Raw genomic sequence first — 19,170 nt, 5'->3', positions numbered from 1 at the left:
ACCTAAATCACATGTTATCCATTAGCATTACACTTATCAATTGGAACAATCATCATTAGAAATTATTTTTCCATCATTTCTTCTGTCTCTACTCATCACCAGAATATTTTACATTTGTTCATTTGGAGTTAATTTTTTGTAAAACGATTCGCCTGCTAATGTCCTTTACTCGCAACTGTTGCCATACTCGTTTTAAAAGTAAACCAGATGCACACTCATCGTCTTCTTCAAGACAGAGTTAATTCTAAAGTAATCCTCGAATATCTTTATCCTCCTATTCATGCTTGATAATGTAGTTTAATAGAGTAACTAGCCAGATAGTTTGTTGCTTCTAGTGGTTTTACGCATAATATTATACAAATTTCAGTGCAGATTGGATTCTATACTTTTCATGGAGTGCTCACAATAATAATAATTACATCACGGAAGAGACGTAAGACACATCCGGTAGTTCAATTTTTTTTTAAACAGTCAATAAGAATACACACCAAATTGTTTCCGCGGTACACAAAGCGAGACTCTATCATAAGAGAGTTTACGATCTCCAATAAATAGGGGTAGATAAATATAATTGCCAAATTGATTCTGCAAGCGTACAGTATACTACTAGTCTATACAGTACGTATTCAACCCAAGTGCAAGCACTAATTAATAGGCAAGCGATAGACGCACTAAATAAGTAACCATGACGCCTGCACTTGAAGTATCCTTTTAGCAATAATAAACTAGAAATTTCATCACTTCAAGCAACCAAAGTGCAGGGTGATCGCTAATGAATCTGTCGCAACTCCTCAAGATTTCTTTGACGCGTAAAAAATTGCTCGATCCTGCAGCATGGACAATATTGGATATCCAGTACTTTTATGATTGTAGTATAAAATTAATTAACCGTTAGGATAAATAGTGCAAAGACAGTAAATATCATTAAAATGTAATTCAAATTATTGTAGTTTTAAGTGGGGTTACCCGGTAAGAAATTGGGTACCAACGCACATCTCTAATGAATTAAATCTATTCGGAGTTAATGTCGTCCTATAAATATCCCAAATATTACTATACACTTCTAGAACGTCTATATCTGCAGAGTGCAGACAGTACTACGGTAGTAATATCGCCAATTTCAATAACGGTATTAATTGAAGAAAAATACATTCAAGTATTTACTCCGGTATTAGCCAAATAAAAGCAATTATGGGAATGGACATATTGTAGCATTGTTGAATAATTAGTCCAAAGACAGATACGTAATCCAATTTAAATACATCTATTCCGAGAAAAGTTGACACAAAAAAAAATTATATAGGATAGAATGATAGTCAGAAAAATTAAATATGTCAATATTCTTGGTGATAATAATGAATTCATTCAGTTCAAAATTGTTCTGTTTACTAGATGGACACTGTTTCGTATGATTAACTTCATTTTTTCAACTATTATTTTGCGAACTCAGCATGTTCAAGCTTTATTACTCCGATGGAATATTTTTTGCCATGCAATAGCAACATTATGCGTATTGATGTTACTATTATATAGCCCCTATTATATATAGTATTATATTAAAAATCAGAATGACAGTATCTATTTAATTAACTCAACTTGTTATTTATGCTTACTCTTACCACTATGTTACTCCGAGGAAATTTATTTTGAATATATCAAAAAGAAACATATTACAAATTTACATCACGGCCTGGACAGGCTGATTACAAAGTTATCATCATTATTATTTAATATAGTCTTCCTCTGCAGTTTTTGGCTTTGCAGTGACAAACAAATTGCTTTCCTTCCACACTACCGATCTTATAACCATAATCCCACGTCAATTCTGTGCCAGCTCGTATATAGCTACCAACAACAATACAAAAATGTCTTATAATATGAAAATCAGCTAGATGTAATGATAAATCGATAGACAGCATCTAGTATCTTAATTATTTTTTATATGACATTTACGTTAACGTCATACAATTTTAGGAACAATAGGCAAAAATGAATAGCATGATTTTTTTTATAAGAATAATGAAATACGAGTATGGTTACAATATCCAATATTAGAAATTTTAGATTTCATTTAATTTAATCATATAAAATATGTTTTATATTCAAAAGGAAACAATTACATAATTAATTAATTAATATCGTTTGCTGGATTGGGTATGTATTAACAATAAAATTGATGATGACGCATTTTTACTGTCTATCTTAACTTACTTTGCTGCAAAGAAAGCAATCCATGGAAACCGCAAATCGTGAGAATCTGCAAACACTGTTTGCACAAATAAATTTGGATTACAACTATGCTAAATAAAGAGAAAAATAACAAAAACGTCAATTGCACTAATACAGCAAAATGCAGAAATAATTTTAAAGACAGCTAGTAATCATCAATTATAGGCAATAGATAAGAATACATGTTCATAGAAAAGTTGACTTACATTATAGAAACGACTAACATTACCAAACATTTTAGCATCAATCGTATAGGGTTCAATCTCGTTGAAATATGAACGCAATTCTCTACGAACCTCCCTAACGGACTATTGATTTTTAAAGCAGTAACGTAGAGAAAGAAAGCTTCAGTATTGACATATAATTCAATTTATAAGCATCATCATCAACATCATTTACTAATGATAGTACATCAGAACTAGGCAATCTTTCCTATTCACTATCAATGCCAGTAATATATTCATTATTATCAACACTATTAATACTCTAGCTGACACTTTCTGTAATTACATTCTTCAGTTTGTCGTTCACCGTTATCGGTACATCGTTAGTACTACAATGCTCAGCATCATTCACATTATAGGCCCTATTTGATCGTTTGTTCGTAGGAGTAATGATGATGAATCAATCAATCTCTTCGTCAAATCATGTAATAGAAATATATTATCTCCAATTCTGTGTCAATTATAATACTTACAACTCTATAGATTCTTCAATTTCAGTATTATCGGTCCCACTATCATCAGGTATCAAATCTAATATCTACAATCATTAATTATTGATGCGTGCAAGGCCACGGTTGATATTTAGTTACAAATAGCTTCATCAAATTATCTGAAAGCAATCATTAGGCTTACCTTAGAGGAGTTATCGCTACTGTATTCAGAAACAGTAGATCTAAACAACGATATATCATTTAGGTTAAACAAAGTTTGTTATAATTTGATTATAATATGGCATACATACTCCGAAATCAGCTCGTAACTACCAGACGAGTCTTGGCTATCAGATCCTAGATTGACTTCAGTTTCATATCCATCTTTCTTATATCTTTCTGCTGAATCTACCGTAAAATAAATTTTCATTTTATAAATAACTTCATTCTCTTTATTAACAAATTGATTACATTAAATGGCTTCTACCAAATTCTGTAAATTACCTATTAGATCTAAATTTATTAGATATTCATCGCCATGATCGAGACCTTTCTATTAAACATAAAGCAATACGTATTAAGCATTCTATTGCGTCCGTAGGTCTTGATAAAATCATAAATGAGTCTTTTACGAATCAATTACCTTATTAGCGAGTTCATCCGTTAAGATTATACCTGAATATACTGAGACAAAGGCACCTTTTGGAATGCAATCAATAGTCCGAACACCCCAACCTCTAGGGTCGTTGGTGTTGAATACTTCCATACGTACTTGTACTCCATTTTGAATGACTCTATTATAACACTGGTTACTGTTGCTACAAGCGCATTTATTATTACATTCGTATATCCTATTGATTAATCCAAAGATAATCAGTAATTAAAAAGTATGTCCATAAATGTTATACGTATACATTTAATTAGAATGCAGATAATATTTAGGTAAGTGTATAAAATACTAAAAGCTTTTACCCGCTAATAACCCTTTCAGCTAATCGTCTGTGATGATAGCCGATATGTTCACCATTTCTACCAGTAACAGCCTCAAATGAAACTTTGGTCAACTGTCTACAAATGCATTTACTTGCATCCTAAACCGAATCAAATAGTCTTTAAAGTTGATCTTGTAGATTGTAATATAGTGCATTATCCTTTCTCCTTTAAAAATAAACTTACCGAACAGTTATCGTCGCAATCACAACATAACAGAAAGCCTTCATCCAAGTCTATTTTAACGCCATCTGAATATAGACGTTGGGTAACGTATTCAAAAGCATTGGGTAACTCACTATTGGCCTCATTAACACACTATATTTATGTCAAATTAAAAATGGTTATTCAGTCAGTCTAAAGTATTTAATATAACGAAGAAATGCAAGATATTGTATATACTAACAGCAATGGGCATCCTTTCTTTACCATATGTAATATCAGGAATATTTACAGAGAGGGGCTAACAAGAAGTAACAACATATCAGGTATAGAATTACCATTAGAATCCAACTAAGGCTACCTATTAGATCGGTTACTCTCATAAAGGAAAATATTTATATGAAGAAATGTATTTATTCGATAAAGTTGAATTCTTGCATTATCTTACCCTACTCCTTTCAATAACAGAATCACAGGCAAAGACGTAAGGGTCGAAACAAAACTGATCAATGCAAACGTTAGTTGTATTCGTCATCCGCACTAAAATAGACATAAAATAAACATTATTTCAACTACTACAGAAGTAAATCTATTTAAGACGATAATCTGAGTAAATACGACGATGTAGTTTACATACAGTACTGTTCCACTTCTGTTATATCGCGCTTTAAATTTGACAGATGAAAGTTAATGTCCAAAAGTAAATCTTCCGTCAGAGAACATCTAAAACATATTTAAAGTATCAATGCAACCTTACCAGAGTTTTACCACATTTGGTACGATAATAAACATCTCTCTTAACGTTTGATCCCCTTCTTTTCATGATAATCCTCAAAATTAAATAAAATGTATTCGTTAATTCAACAATTTCACATCCTATAACACGATATGATTAGAAAAGGCTACCTCTTCCATCCAAATAATTTTGGGATGGTTAGTGGATTATGTCTTTTGATTTCTCGTTCGTCTACATAGAATTGACCGGTACCTATCTCGTCACATTGACTAGGATATTCGAGACTATTACTACTATTTTTAGACTCTGGTTTTAGGTCGTTGTGATCATCTTCAAAGCTATTCACTCTATCCCGTTGGTCAATCCGAGTTAATTTGGTTGATGATAATAACTGTCTCGGAGAAATATAAGCACCATTCCGATAGCTGGGAGTGATACATTTTGCTAGATTGTATATTCCGCCACATTCAACCTTTAATATAGCGTTATAACACAATCATATTAGCGTTGATAAATAACTCCTAAAAAAGTGCCTTAATTAAAAGTGTAACGATTAAGATTATGTATGTTAGGCTAGAGACTACAACATAATATTCAATAATCAAATCTGTGACGTCGTGATACACGTATTATACATTTTCTTACGAGTTGGTCATATAGCGGTCTCAGTCGAGGAGAGCCACGATAAACCCATTCCGTTCTCTTGTCATTTTCAAAAATTATCTAAATAACGTCAAAAAAACTAATGACTCCAATCTACATACTAACTAATGGTATTGAATTATTTTAATGCTATACGAGTATATGAGTTGACTATGGAATTACGCACCTTGAGAAGATTACCATCGATATCGATAATTTTAGCATTTAACCTGTATTAACAGTAAATAAACTTATGCAATTACAAGTCTACAGTATACATTTAATGATTTATGCGTCACTGTTCTACATAATTTAAGTTGAATAAGAAAAAGAAACTCTTACCATTTTCCTTCCCTCTCTAGAATAACTTTTTGACCAATTTTACAGTCAATCATGGGTATCTATGATAATTTTAGAAGCGCAATTTTGAAAATTGTAAGTTAAAATTAATTGCGGTACCAAAGCTTCTAAGCTATACCGCTGTCAACTAACGTTGGGATATATCTCCAAATATCGATGGACAAATTCTCGCATCTCAAATTTCAGATCATTCCAGAAATCATTTCCTAATACATTTATCGAGTACACATGAATAAAGGATTTTACATTCAATTTATATGCCATGATTATAAAAAATGTTAGTAATTTACCTTCAGCATCAATAACTCTGTAAATTTCTTTTGCTGGGAAATATTCAGCGAAGCCATCATCAAAGAAAACTAAATACCTTGATTATTTTACGATCATTAATGACCACAAATAAATTAGTTGAAATCAAAACACAGTAAGCTACCTTAGTAGGTCATTTTTTAAATTACCTAAATCCATTATTGAAGCAAGGTTTTTCAACAATAATACATCCGTAATATACTCCACACTGGGAATAGTTGGCTACAAAGAATAGTAATATGATAGATAAATTTATAAAATTAGAACGGTAAATATTTACCATTCAATTACATTTATTCAATAAGTTTTTATTAACATAATATCCGAGGTCGTTACTTGGCACATGTTTACCTACTCCTCTACAACCCACGAAGAGTTCTTCAGCTCGCGACGCGCAAGCGACATGATGACCAGGGAGAATAATAGCACCACCATAATAATTAATACTTCTACTGAATCTGACCTTAAATTGCTACAATATTTAAAATTTATTACTCGAAATTACGAATAAATCGTTCACAAAGTAATACAAAATTCTCTTCAATAAGGCTTTTTTCACGATCATAATATTCTTTTGAAAATGGACAACGTTGATTATGATTATCTTACCGTGCCAGCTTCTGTTTGAGTAATACCGTCGTATTGAACTATATGACATAAGTATGTAAAACAATTATTATATTTTTGATGTGCTTAAATAATGATCTAATAATGGATTGATGTTGTATTGATAGTGATAAACTCTATCACGTAGCATAATAAGTATCTTGTACCTCGATACCAAATATCATTTGTCCATTTAGCAAGAATACGAGTTTCACACAATATTGAAGATTTTTGACGTAATGATGTATAGCGACTATAGGAAATCGTTGTTAGCCAAGAAAACATGATTGATTGATTGATTAATTAATTCATTAATTGATAAATTAGGTAATGACGTATTTCTTTCCTTAATAATGGTATGCACTGAAGCGCAATAACTACAAGAAATATTTGTTATTACTTAGGGATACGATCCTATTAATCCATTAACATCATGACGTACTCCTTTTTTAATAATTGTATGTACCGAAGCATAAAGGCTATACAAAAAGTGGTTTTATTACTACTTTGGGATACGATACTATTAATACATTAAGATCTCGATATACTCCTTTCTTAATAATTGTACGTACCGAAGCATAAAGGCTATACAAAAAATGGTTTTATTACTACTTTGGACTGCTATTAATGTGCATGAAATTATGACCTATTGTCTTTCTTAATTAAGTTTACAATTTTATATATCAAAGAATAGACAACAGGAAATAATTATTGACTACAGCATAAATACCGGTATTTAGACTTTGTCTCTTTAATAAGGTCATGACTATTACTTTCATGACGATTGAAATGTTGCCAGTCTGAAGATTTAGTATAGATATGATTTAATGTAGCTGCTTTGGATACCATTGAAGAGTTGGCATTATAAGGTCGAAATAATGATGATGTTGAAGGTTTAAATGAGGAATTAAATAAAGGAGCTTTTGTCCCTGACGTCGAGTGTCCACCACTATCATCACAAAAATTGATCGTACTAAGTATTGAAATATAATGAATAGGATTTAGAAACCCATGTACAACCAGTACACAGATCGGTGGCAAGTTCTTCATGATCTTACCTGTCAAAACTATTCCTACGATTATAATTTATACTGCTGGAGCCTTGACTTATTTCTGATTGAAGATTGTTAATGATGCCATGTAAAAATCGACTACATTCTTTTCTTCTCGCTACGAGATATCAAGAGTTTGTAAGTAGAGCGTCATAGTACAGTATATGAATGTCAGATTGATGACTAAATGAAGGTATTCTTTGAGTTAATTCTGAGGTTATATAATAAGCTAATCAAGTTTATCGATCCATCCAACATTTTGCAGCAATACGCAATAATTTGTAATCATTTTTATAACATAACGTAATACGAGTATTAATGATAAACTAAACTCATATAGCAATCAATGATTTACTGTATATTGGCGATTGATAGAATGATAGCATTCTTAAATTGTAAAGTAGATACGAGTAATACTGTAATGGTTCTTTACGTGAATATTAATACACTATTATTACTGCAGTAATTCTATTGATAATAATCATTCGGTCTATTAAGATTGGAGAGCATAATTCAATCAAATCGACAAGATAATCTAGCAATGTAATACACCATGAAAGCATACATCTCCCTTTCCGTAATGATTAAGGATCGAGTGATAATTATTTTTAATTTACAATCAACGTGACAATCACTATGGATAAAAACTCAGTTTTAATATACGTCTATGCTAGCTACCAAATAAATCTTACCTAGGGAATGATTTAATTTTCTTTCTACTACATTGCAAGACCTAAATGGTATATAGATACAAATAGGTTATAAGTAATCTATTGACAGTAGACTATACTGTCAATAATTTTATACTTTTTAAGTCAGTATCATTGGCTTAGCCAAGAATACCCTATTTATATTTTCGAGAGCAAAGGAAATCTAGTGCACTGCCATTACATATATCTATACGCGTATATCAGAGCATTGCAAAGGAATATTTTTGTAATCGTCTTGTCTGGTAGGGGTTCAAGTGAATCATAATTATAATGATTTATTGAAAGTTTTGCTGGAGTAGTGTACTAAGATAGCTGATTGACTTGTCTAGTAAATAGCAAAGTAGCCTGTCAACGGATCGATTTATACTTGTACAGTAGTACTCCTGTAAATTACGTCAAGTCGATAACATTCTCAGAACATGGAATCCATACGGTTAACAACAAATCCAGCGCATGGTCATCCATTCATTATATATTATTTATTTTCAGTAGCATCTTTGCAGATGTTGGCAAGGCATATAAGTAAACCAGTAAGCTGTAATATATAAAGCCTATCCATCAATTAGACTCGATTGGCTAAGGTGTACTCTGCATTACTGTACATATTTATCGATTATTTCTATTGCCTGATGGCTGGTATAAGACATGTAATACTTGCAGTTCTATCTTCGTACCCATTTTGATCTTGCTGATGTCTTGGAAATCTTCTATTTTCATCATCGACAGCAGTACTGGAAGTGACGGAGTTGTCCCCATCCAAGTTTGCATAGGCCATCACTCAAGATCCAATAGCTATTGATACACTACGATAATTGATCTAGTTGTGTACTGTTAAGAGAGAAGAGTAGTCAAAATAAGGTTTACAAATGTTTCTTATTTTCGATTCGTCATACGAATCATTCCTTACCGACACTATTCTCATGTAATGGAAATCAACTCGTGCCTGTCGGATAGTGATTTGATTACAGTGAGTCAATATCCACTATCAAATCTCATGCTGTATTATATCCCTTTAATCAAGGAAAACAAATGTTTGCATAGTGATAATCAATATCCAATCGATGACACTGATCAACTGTCAATTGAAAGCAAGACTAGCCATGATTTTTTTAAATGCAATGTTGGAAACCATCAACAAGAAGCAGCCATCGACAGATCTATTGACTACTCACAGTGGAAAAAATGCTATTACTGTCTATATCGATTTCAATTACACGATGATATGAATTATTGTTCAATTTCTTTCGCTTGCATCCTCGTTTTTCTATTTTGAATCTCACGAGAAACATTTAAACACTCCTCACAGCTTTCCTCGTTATATTCGGAATTGTCAGGCCTTACTCATTGTCCCATTTTCTCTGTAGCAAGATTTTGCCTGTGCTATTCAGCTGGTGGAGAATCCCTCGTGTGTACATTGATTTCTTTTTAACCTTATCGTAGTCATTAATTAGTGTGAGAGAGTATCCTATTATCGTCGTTCCAAAATTGGAACTTTTTGCAGCATCAGCTCGTTGATCGTATTATATACAGTAATTATGACTGGTGCTGATGATGTGCAGTGTGCACACCGATTTCTTTTTATAATGTCAACCTTATTCGTAATGAATTAGTATATGATTATCCTATGGTCAGATCGTTGATTGATTAATTATGTCCTTACCGGTGTGCATACCTTCCATTTTAGCCTTACAGTAGCAATTAATTTTGGTGGTGTGCACACCGATTGCTTTTGAACCTTGTAGTGGTACAGTAATTAATGAGCATACGAGTATCCTATCGTCGTAGTCCAACTCTTTCTTGATTACTAGTGTGCCCACACGTTCCTTTTCACTTTCTACAGTAGTAGTGCCCTAATTGATAGACGTACGAGTATCCTATCGTCGTCGTCGTTAAAAAGTCTAACTCTTGCAGCATGAACTCGTTAAGTTCTAGTAGTCTTTCATTACCGCAGCCGAGCTCTTTTAATATCAGCTCGTCAACGACTGGTATGTATAACGATTCCTTTTTAGCCTTATCGTAGTCATTAATTTGTTTACAAGTATCTTATCCAGGTAATTTAAAATCAAAACTTTTAGTATCAGCTCGTTGATTCTTAACTTAATAGTGAGTGTTTATCAAAGCCTGTGCCTATCAAGTTGACATTGGTAGCCACAGTCTTTTCATTCCATACCCATGCAGAGACTTGTTTGAAGAGTCAATATTTTTCAAAGTCTGGGCCTATCAAGTTGACATTGATAGCCACAGTCTTTTCTTTCCATACCTATGCAGAGACTTGTTTGAAGAGTCAATATTTTTCAAAGACTGCGCCTATCAAGTTGACATTGGTAGGGACAGTTTTGTCTTTCCCTTACCCCTGCAGAAACTTGTTTATTTTGGGAATCTCAACAGTGTACTACAGTACTGTAGAGTAATTGGTTTCGTTTTTACTGTTCATTAATGAACCAATTAACAAGTGTCAAGTTTATCAAGAGATTGTTAATGAATGATCATCATTTCATTTGCAAGATCTTGCATGTGTGGATTTCATCGAAGCTCGGCATGATATTCTAGCATACAACTTGAACAAATTGGAATTTGTAGTGGATTGCGATGTTATGGAGCAATACCTGCTACATTTAAATCATCATTACCTACCTACCTGCCTATGGTGCACAACTACCTATTAGTTCATCATGGTGCATTGGATATTAGTCAATTAGTGTATGAATTTGTCATCCAAAAAATTGGTAATCAGTCCGGGCCGGTACTGGGTTCAAGAACAGAAAAACATGTTGGCCATATTTGTCGAGAATACAAGATTAGTTGATAACACTGCATTCCATTGCTGGTCGCCGACAATTTAATCTAATAGTAAGAGATTATTACCCAGGCGACACTCCTGCATTCTCATCTCGCATGGTTTTGATGGATGGAAGCCAAAGAAAACAGATAAAAAAAGCAGCAAATAACCAATATTGCATCAGGTTATGCATGAGCAAGTTACTTCAATGATGGCGTGTTCAATTTTCAGGCAATTTATACTGAGTAGAGGAGCAATGATGAAGGATAGGATAGTCTAATAAATGTCATTGACTAGCCATCATCCTTTTAACAAGGAAGAAAGGAAAGAAAATACCAATGTCCTATAATGGCTTTCAATGAGAGAGTGTGTGGCAATTATTGTTGAAAATAGTCAAGGACATTACAGAATGGACAGCAAAAATGCAATCCACTTTTATTTATTGTCAAATACTTTTGATGATTACGTTTGTTTATAGGATAGTAGAACTCATGCCATTGACTAGTCGTTATCCTTTTAACAAATTGTTGTTGAAAATGGTCAAGGGCATTTACAGTATTTTGTCAAAAGTAAGATGGAAGAGAATGGACGATAAGTGGAGAAAGAATGAATCTCTTTGAGCAGTCCACTAGTCTATCATGTTAGTTCAACGACAATTCTATCCATGCGATGGACTTACCAACGACAATCCTATCCATGACATGGACTTGCCAACGACAATCCTATCCATGACATGGACTTGCCATCGACAATCCTATCCATGACATGGACTTGCAAACTATAATCCTACCCTTGACATGGACTTGCAAACTATAATCCTACCCATGACATGGACTTTTCGATCTACTACAAGTATGATTGTAATGATTGGACAGTGGACGAGTTGCACATCAAGGCACAAAAAGAGTGGAGAAATAAATCAAAGTGCTCCATGGTAGCCTTTTCTTGCCGTCTCGACATGTCAAGTATGATAGATTGACCTTTTACAGTGGATGCTCTACTCGTCAACACTGACAGTGAATTGAAAGCAATAGCGTACCTGATCGCCAATGAAGGAAGAAACAACCACTACGCCAACATCCTTTGGCTTTTCCACCACTTGGAAATCCCCTTTGGGCAAATGTTTTCTTCAACACCGTCAGCAAGGCCTGTAGTGCAGTCAAAGCGATGGATGCAATACTCTGGTAGACAAGAATAGACAGCACCGTTATGCCTTGCCACTTGGTTCATTCATTCCAATTTTCTCCCTTGCAACAGACTACAGTACTCTTATGGATTGTCTGTCCATCATGCCAACACGAATTCACTTTAAATAGTCACTGGCAACACTTTGAGCTCTAGCGGCCATTAGTCGATTTCTTCTATTGGAGAGTTGGCCCAAGTTTCCACAGTCCACTGGCTAATTCTGGAGGATTCCTCAATAGCGCATGCGCTCAACATGGAATGCACCACCGCTACTTGTGGAGTCCATTTTGCCTCTATGCCGGAGCCGTCAAATTCCTCATCTGCGTCGACGATAGGCAAGAGAAATGGCGTCGAAATTGCAATTGAGAATGCAATTTAACTCTATATAAGTAGGTTTTCATTACTGAAGGGAAAATGAAGACGCCAGACAAACTTGCCTATTCAAACGCGACAGATGAGTCCCACAATTCCTGATCTGCGTCCATGGTTGGCAAGAGAAATGGCGTCGAAATTGCAATTGAGAATACAATTCCAACTCTTTATAAGTAGGTTTTCATTACTGAAGGGAAAATGAAGACGCCAGACAAACTTGCCTATTCAAACGCGATAGATGAGCCCCACAATTCCTGATCTGCGTCCATGGTTGGCAAGAGAAATGGCGTCGAAATTGCAATTGAGAATACAATTCCAACTCTTTATAAGTAGGTTTTCATTACTGAAGGGAAAATGAAGACGCCAGATAAACTTGCCTATTCAAACGCGACAGACGAGCCCCACAATTCCTGATCTGCGTCGATGATAGGCAAGAGAAATGGCATCGAAATTACAATTGAGAATACAATTCAACTCTATGTGAGTAGATATTCATTACTGAAGGGAAAATGAAGACGCCAGATAAACTTGCCTATTCAAATGCGACAGACGAGTCGTAAAATTCCTGTTCTGCGTCGATGATAGGCAAGAGCAATGGCATCTGCATTAGAATTGAGAATACAATTCAATTCTATATACAGTACAGTAAGTAGGTGTTCATTACTGAAGGGAAAATGAAGACGCCAAACAAACTTGCCTATCCAAACGCGACAGACGTGTCGCAAAATTCCTGATCTGCGTCGATGATAGGCAAGAGAAATGGCATCGAAATTACAATTGAGAATACAATTCAACTCTATATAAGTAGGTTTTCATTACTGAAGGGAAAATGAAGACGCCAGACAAACTTGCCTATCCAAACGCGACAGATAAGTCCCACAATTCCTGATCTGCGTCGATGATAGGCAAGAGAAATGGCGTCGAAATTGCAATTGAGAATACAATTCAACTCTATATGAGTAGATATTCATTACTAAAGGGAAAATGAAGACGCCAGACGAGTCGCAAAATTTCTGATCTGCGTCGATGATAGGCAAGAGAATTGAGAATACAATTCAATTCTATATACAGTACAGTAAGTAGGTGTTCATTACTGAAGGGAAAATGAAGACGCCAAACAAACTTGCCTATCCAAACGCGACAGACGAGTCGTAAAATTCCTGATCTGCGTCGATGATAGGCAAGAGAAATGGCATCGAAATTACAATTGAGAATACAATTCAATTCTAAGTAGGTATTCATTACTGAAGGGAAAGTGAAGACGCCAAGCAAAGTTGCCTATGCAAATGCGACAGACCAGTCGTAGAATTGCTGATCTGCGTCGATGATAGGCAAGAGATGTTGCATCTGCATTAGAATTGAGAAAAGAATTCAATTCTACCGTAAGTAGGTATTCATTACTAAAGGGAAAATGAAGTCGCCTATACTCGTACCAATGCGACAGACCAGACATTTTCAAGATGGAATGAGCTACCGTGACAAGAAGCCAGTGGCACTGCAATTTAAATAAGCTACTGCTATCACTGCAGCCCAATTAACTGTTCGTCGTCGATGATTTTTGTTGCAAAAGTACCGCTGATATAGTGCGATCTCAATGCTACTCTGAAAAGTAGCATTGAATCCCAAAGTTTACAGGAGTGATGTATGAGCATTTAAGGAACGAATACCTTTCTCGTCCAATCTGAGTGGCTATCAAGATTTCTGTTGGACAAAACAGAATTTGAAATCCTACATTAGAACTTGCTTAAAAGTGTGCAGTCCATAAAGTAATGAAACTAGAAAAATGAGTGCAGCGTCGAGAAGAGACGAATGTTTCATCGCCTACTAAAGTCAAGTCATCATAGCATTCTTGAACTTTGTTCAAAAGTTCCTAGTTACCGAATACCTTCCTGATGGATTGCATTGATGAAATTCGATTGTAATTATTGTATACGTACGATAGGTAATGAAAAGGTGAACGAGTATTAATGTCATTAACCGCATTGATATCGATGACTCTAATTTCAGCCTGACTAGCCCTAAGATTCTGATCTATCAATAGCTTGAAGTGGTTCAACTGTTATGTATGCGAATCTAAATGAATCTAAATTTGAAATCTATAATATTTATTTAATAAATTTATTTTATCGAATTAGTAAAACCAGCTCATCAACGTGCAGTAGTTACAGCCATTTTTGGAGTGTATCATCACAGAAATTCAATGTAGTAGACTATTTCTATGTTCATTTCCTAATGGCTGGATCGGTCAATCGCCACTAGCCAATATGATATGGCCGGCACGATCTCCCGATTGAACTCTTTGGGATTATTTTGGATAGGGCTACCTTCAACAGGGGTGTATAGTAAGAACTGTGGAGATGACTTTGTGAAATTAAATGTAACATAGAAGCTGCTATTTGTACAATTAATCCAACAATGTTGTATAATGTCCAGGAGGACTTTACCGTTCGCGTAGAACGATGCGTAGCCTTGGATGGCTCACATGTGCAGCTCTAGTATGGTGATGTATAACTGACTAATAATATACTAACGGTGTGATTTGTTGCATTCTTCTATCGTCAATTGTAGTGAAATTTTATTTTAAAATAAAGTTACGAATCCATCTTTTTTGTGTCATGAAGGTGTCTAATTCAAATGCTTCAGTATTGCAGGCATTGCAAAGAAGTTTTTAATTTCTAAATGCATCCTATTTGTGTCATGAAGGTGTCCAATTCAAATGCTTCAGTATTGCAGGCATTGCAAAGAAGTTTTTAATTTCTAAATGCATCCTATTTGTGTCATGAAGGTGTCCAATTCAAATGCTTCAGTATTGCAGGCATTGCAAAGAAGTTTTTAATTTCTAAATGCATCCTATTTGTGTCATGAAGGTGTCCAATTCAAATGCTTCAGTATTGCAGGCATTGCAAAGAAGTTTTTAATTTCTAAATGCATCCTATTTGTGTCATGAAGGTGTCCAATTCAAATGCTTCAGTATTGCAGGCATTGCAAAGAAGTTTTTAATTTCTAAATGCATCCTATTTGTGTCATGAAGGTGTCCAATTCAAATGCTTCAGTATTGCAGGCATTGCAAAGAAGTTTTTAATTTTCTAAATCCATCCTATCTGTGTCATGAAGGTGTCTAATTCAAATGCTGCAGTAGTGCAGGCATTACGAAGAAGTTTTTAATTTCTATAGATCCAATTTTATCTTAAAATAAAGAATAAGGTTACCAATCTATCCTTTTTGTATCATGAAGGTGTCTAATTTAAATGCTGCAGTAGTGCAGGCATTGCAAAGAAGTTTTTAATTTTCAAAGTCCATCCTATCTGTGTCATGAAGGTGTCTAATTCAAATGCTGCAGTAGTGCAGGCATTACGAAGAAGTTTTTAATTTCTATAGATCCAATTTTATCTTAAAATAAAGAATAAGGTTACCAATCTATCCTTTTTGTATCATGAAGGTGTCTAATTTAAATGCTGCAGTAGTGCAGGCATTGCAAAGAAGTTTTTAATTTTCAAAGTCCATCCTATTTGTGTCATCAAGGTGTTTAATTCAAATGCTGCAGTATTGCAGGCATTGCAAAGAAGTTTTTAATTTCCATAAGTCCAATTTTATCTTAAAATAAAAAGTAAAGTTACCAATCCATCCTTTTTGTATCATGAAGGTGTCTAATTTAAATGCTGCTGCAGTAGTGCAGGCATTGCAAAGAAATTTTTAATTTCCCCCCCCCCCCTTTCAAAACTAAACTACTTCCAGGATACAAGGCGAGTTACTGTTAGTGGATCACTCAAACTCTTCACCTTTTAAGTGCTTTACTATGGCAACGTAACGTGACCATTACTTTTTTTTTTTTGCAACACATTACGTCAGGGTTTACTGACCATTCAATGACCATTGCTGAATTGTATGTTTAGCATATTACAGTCCCGTTGTACTTTACTATGTAGAATCATTTTCTACTCTGTCCAATTTTCAGGCAGTAGTCCAATAAAATCCATCAATCAAATATTATTAGTGGAACGGTCGCTGGTGCTATTTCGCCTACTGTCGTACTTTTACTTTGGACTTGACATTAGCAACCAACTGCCCACTTACGGTATCCACAATGTCAAAAGAGATTGGGAGATATTGCTCTTCTTCTATAGAGTTGATTTGGCCATGATGGGAAGAAAAGTAAGCTAGATAATGGATTGGACCTAGGTAGTTTACTGTAGTTAGTATTGATGTAGAGTGGAAATTGGTCAGCAGCAGACTTGATCGAGGAGCTTCTTGACCTGGCGTGACCATTGTGGACTTCTGCCTATGGAGGCCATTTCAACCGGATGGTGGTCAACAAGCAAAATCTCATACTGTCACCTACAGTGGGCCAGCAAGCGAAAAGCGCCTGAGTAAAATCAACAAAAATGACCTCTCATCTTGGTACAATGGTCAGTGACGACCTGACATTGGTCACCATGGTCAGCTGGTCACAGGATAGAGTAGTCAAAGACGCATAAAAGGTGTCATGGCCAATGGCATGGTACTGGTCACCATGGTCAGCCGGTCACAGAGTAGAGTAGTCAAAGACGCATAAAAGGTGTCATGGCCAATGGCATAGTACTGGTCACCATGGTCAGCCGGTTACAGAGTAGAATAGTCAAGGACGCATAAAAGGTGTCATGGCCAATGGCATGGTACTGGTCACCATGGTCAGCCGGTCACAGAGTAAAGTAGTCAAAGACGCATAAAAGGTGTCGTGGCCAATGCCATGGTACTGGTCGGTGTACCATGGTCAGATGGTCACAGGATAGAGTAGTCAAAGACGCATAAAAGGTGTCATGGCCAATGGCATGGTACTGGTCACCATGGTCAGCCGGTCACAGAGTAGAGTAGTCAAAGACGCATAAAAGGTGTCATGGCCAATGGCATGGTACTGGTCACCATGGTCAGCCGGTTACAGAGTAGAATAGTCAAGGACGCATAAAAGGTGTCATGGCCAATGGCATGGTACTGGTCACCATGGTCAGCCGGTCACAGAGTAGAGTAGTCAAAGACGCATAAAAGGTGTCATGGCCAATGGCATGGTACTGGTCACCATGGTCAGCCGGTTACAGAGTAGAATAGTCAAAGACGCATAAAAGGTGTCATGGCCAATGGCATGGTACTGGTCAGCCGGTCACAGAGTAAAGTAGTCAAAGACGCATAAAAGGTGTCATGTCCAATACCATGGTACTGGTCGGTGTACCATGGTCAGATGGTCACAGGATAGAGTAGTCAAAGACGCATAAAAGGTGTCATGGCCAATGGCATGGTACTGGTCACCATGGTCAACCGGTTACAGAGTAGAGTAGTCAAAGACGCATAAAAGGTGTCATGGCCAATGGCATGGTACTGGTCAGCCGGTCACAGAGTAAAGTAGTCAAAGACGCATAAAAGGTGTCATGTCCAATACCATGGTACTGGTCGGTGTACCATGGTCAGATGGTCACAGGATAGAGTAGTCAAAGACGCATAAAAGGTGTCATGGCCAATGGCATGGTACTGGTCACCATGGTCAACCGGTTACAGAGTAGAGTAGTCAAGGACGCATAAAAGGTGTCATGGCCAATGGCATGGTACTGGGGTCAGCCGGTCACAGAGTAAAGTAGTCAAAGACGCATAAAAGGTGTCATGGCCAATGCCATGGTACTGGTCGGTGTACCATGGTCAGATGGTCACAGGATAGAGTAGTCAAAGACGCATAAAAGGTGTCATGGCCAATGGCATGGTACTGGTCACCATGGTCAGCCGGTTACAGAGTAGAGTAGTCAAGGACGCATAAAAGGTGTCATGGCCAATGGCATGGTACTGGGGTCAGCCGGTCACAGAGTAAAGTAGTCAAAGACGCATAAAAGGTGTCATGGCCAATACCATGGTACTGGTCGGTGTACCATGGTCAGATGGTCACAAGATAGGGTAGTCAAAGACGCATAAAAGGTGTCATGGCCAATGCCATGACACTGGTCGGTGTACCGTGGTCAGCCGGTCACAGAGTAGAGTAGACTAAGTGGTAAAAGACGCATAAAAGGTGTCATGGCTAATGCCATGGTACTGGTCGGTGCCTGGACACCATGGTCAGCTGGTCACAGTGTACTGTAGTGTAGTAAAAGACGAACAACCAGTACCATGGTACTGGTCGGTGCCTGGACCATGAGCTGACTGACTGGGCAAGCGCAAAAGGACGACTATGCGCTGTAGCCCCACTGTGACGATAGTATATTAGTATGGGCTTGTATATTGATTTGCTGTTCAGAAGGTGGAGAGAAAACTTCTGCTTGGACTGTAACTTTGCAAGCTTGCCAGCTCGTCGTTTCTCATCGTCATCTCGACCTTAACTACATTCCAATCTTGTAAGGGTAAGAATCCATTTCAAGCTATTACCACAC

The 19,170-nt window shown here is 36.1% G+C and overlaps 1 protein-coding gene across 1 annotated transcript; it reads right to left on the bottom strand.

Annotated features, from left to right (window-relative positions):
* Nucleotides 1-1,727: 1,727 nt before the first annotated feature.
* TRIADDRAFT_61660 (uncharacterized protein) lies at nucleotides 1,728-9,226 on the bottom strand (the record flags this gene model as incomplete). Its single annotated transcript, XM_002117587.1, has 27 exons — nucleotides 1,728-1,845; nucleotides 2,212-2,300; nucleotides 2,436-2,537; nucleotides 2,740-2,815; nucleotides 2,927-2,991; nucleotides 3,087-3,126; nucleotides 3,196-3,292; nucleotides 3,389-3,437; nucleotides 3,528-3,735; nucleotides 3,857-3,975; nucleotides 4,061-4,192; nucleotides 4,281-4,337; nucleotides 4,485-4,576; nucleotides 4,674-4,759; nucleotides 4,943-5,244; nucleotides 5,418-5,495; nucleotides 5,602-5,644; nucleotides 5,757-5,815; nucleotides 5,907-5,980; nucleotides 6,065-6,141; nucleotides 6,233-6,305; nucleotides 6,435-6,555; nucleotides 6,693-6,730; nucleotides 6,857-6,942; nucleotides 7,748-7,859; nucleotides 8,434-8,474; nucleotides 9,126-9,226. 27 exons carry the CDS (start codon nucleotides 9,224-9,226, stop codon nucleotides 1,728-1,730), a joined length of 2,535 nt encoding a protein of 844 aa, XP_002117623.1.
* Nucleotides 9,227-19,170: the final 9,944 nt, after the last annotated feature.

The sequence above is a fragment of the Trichoplax adhaerens genome, genomic scaffold, assembly GCF_000150275.1.
Source record: "Trichoplax adhaerens TRIADscaffold_26 genomic scaffold, whole genome shotgun sequence".
In the NCBI taxonomy this organism is placed as follows: domain Eukaryota; kingdom Metazoa; phylum Placozoa; class Uniplacotomia; order Trichoplacea; family Trichoplacidae; genus Trichoplax; species Trichoplax adhaerens.
Note: the sequence above shows the minus strand (reverse complement) of the source record. Positions and strands in the feature narration are given on the sequence as shown.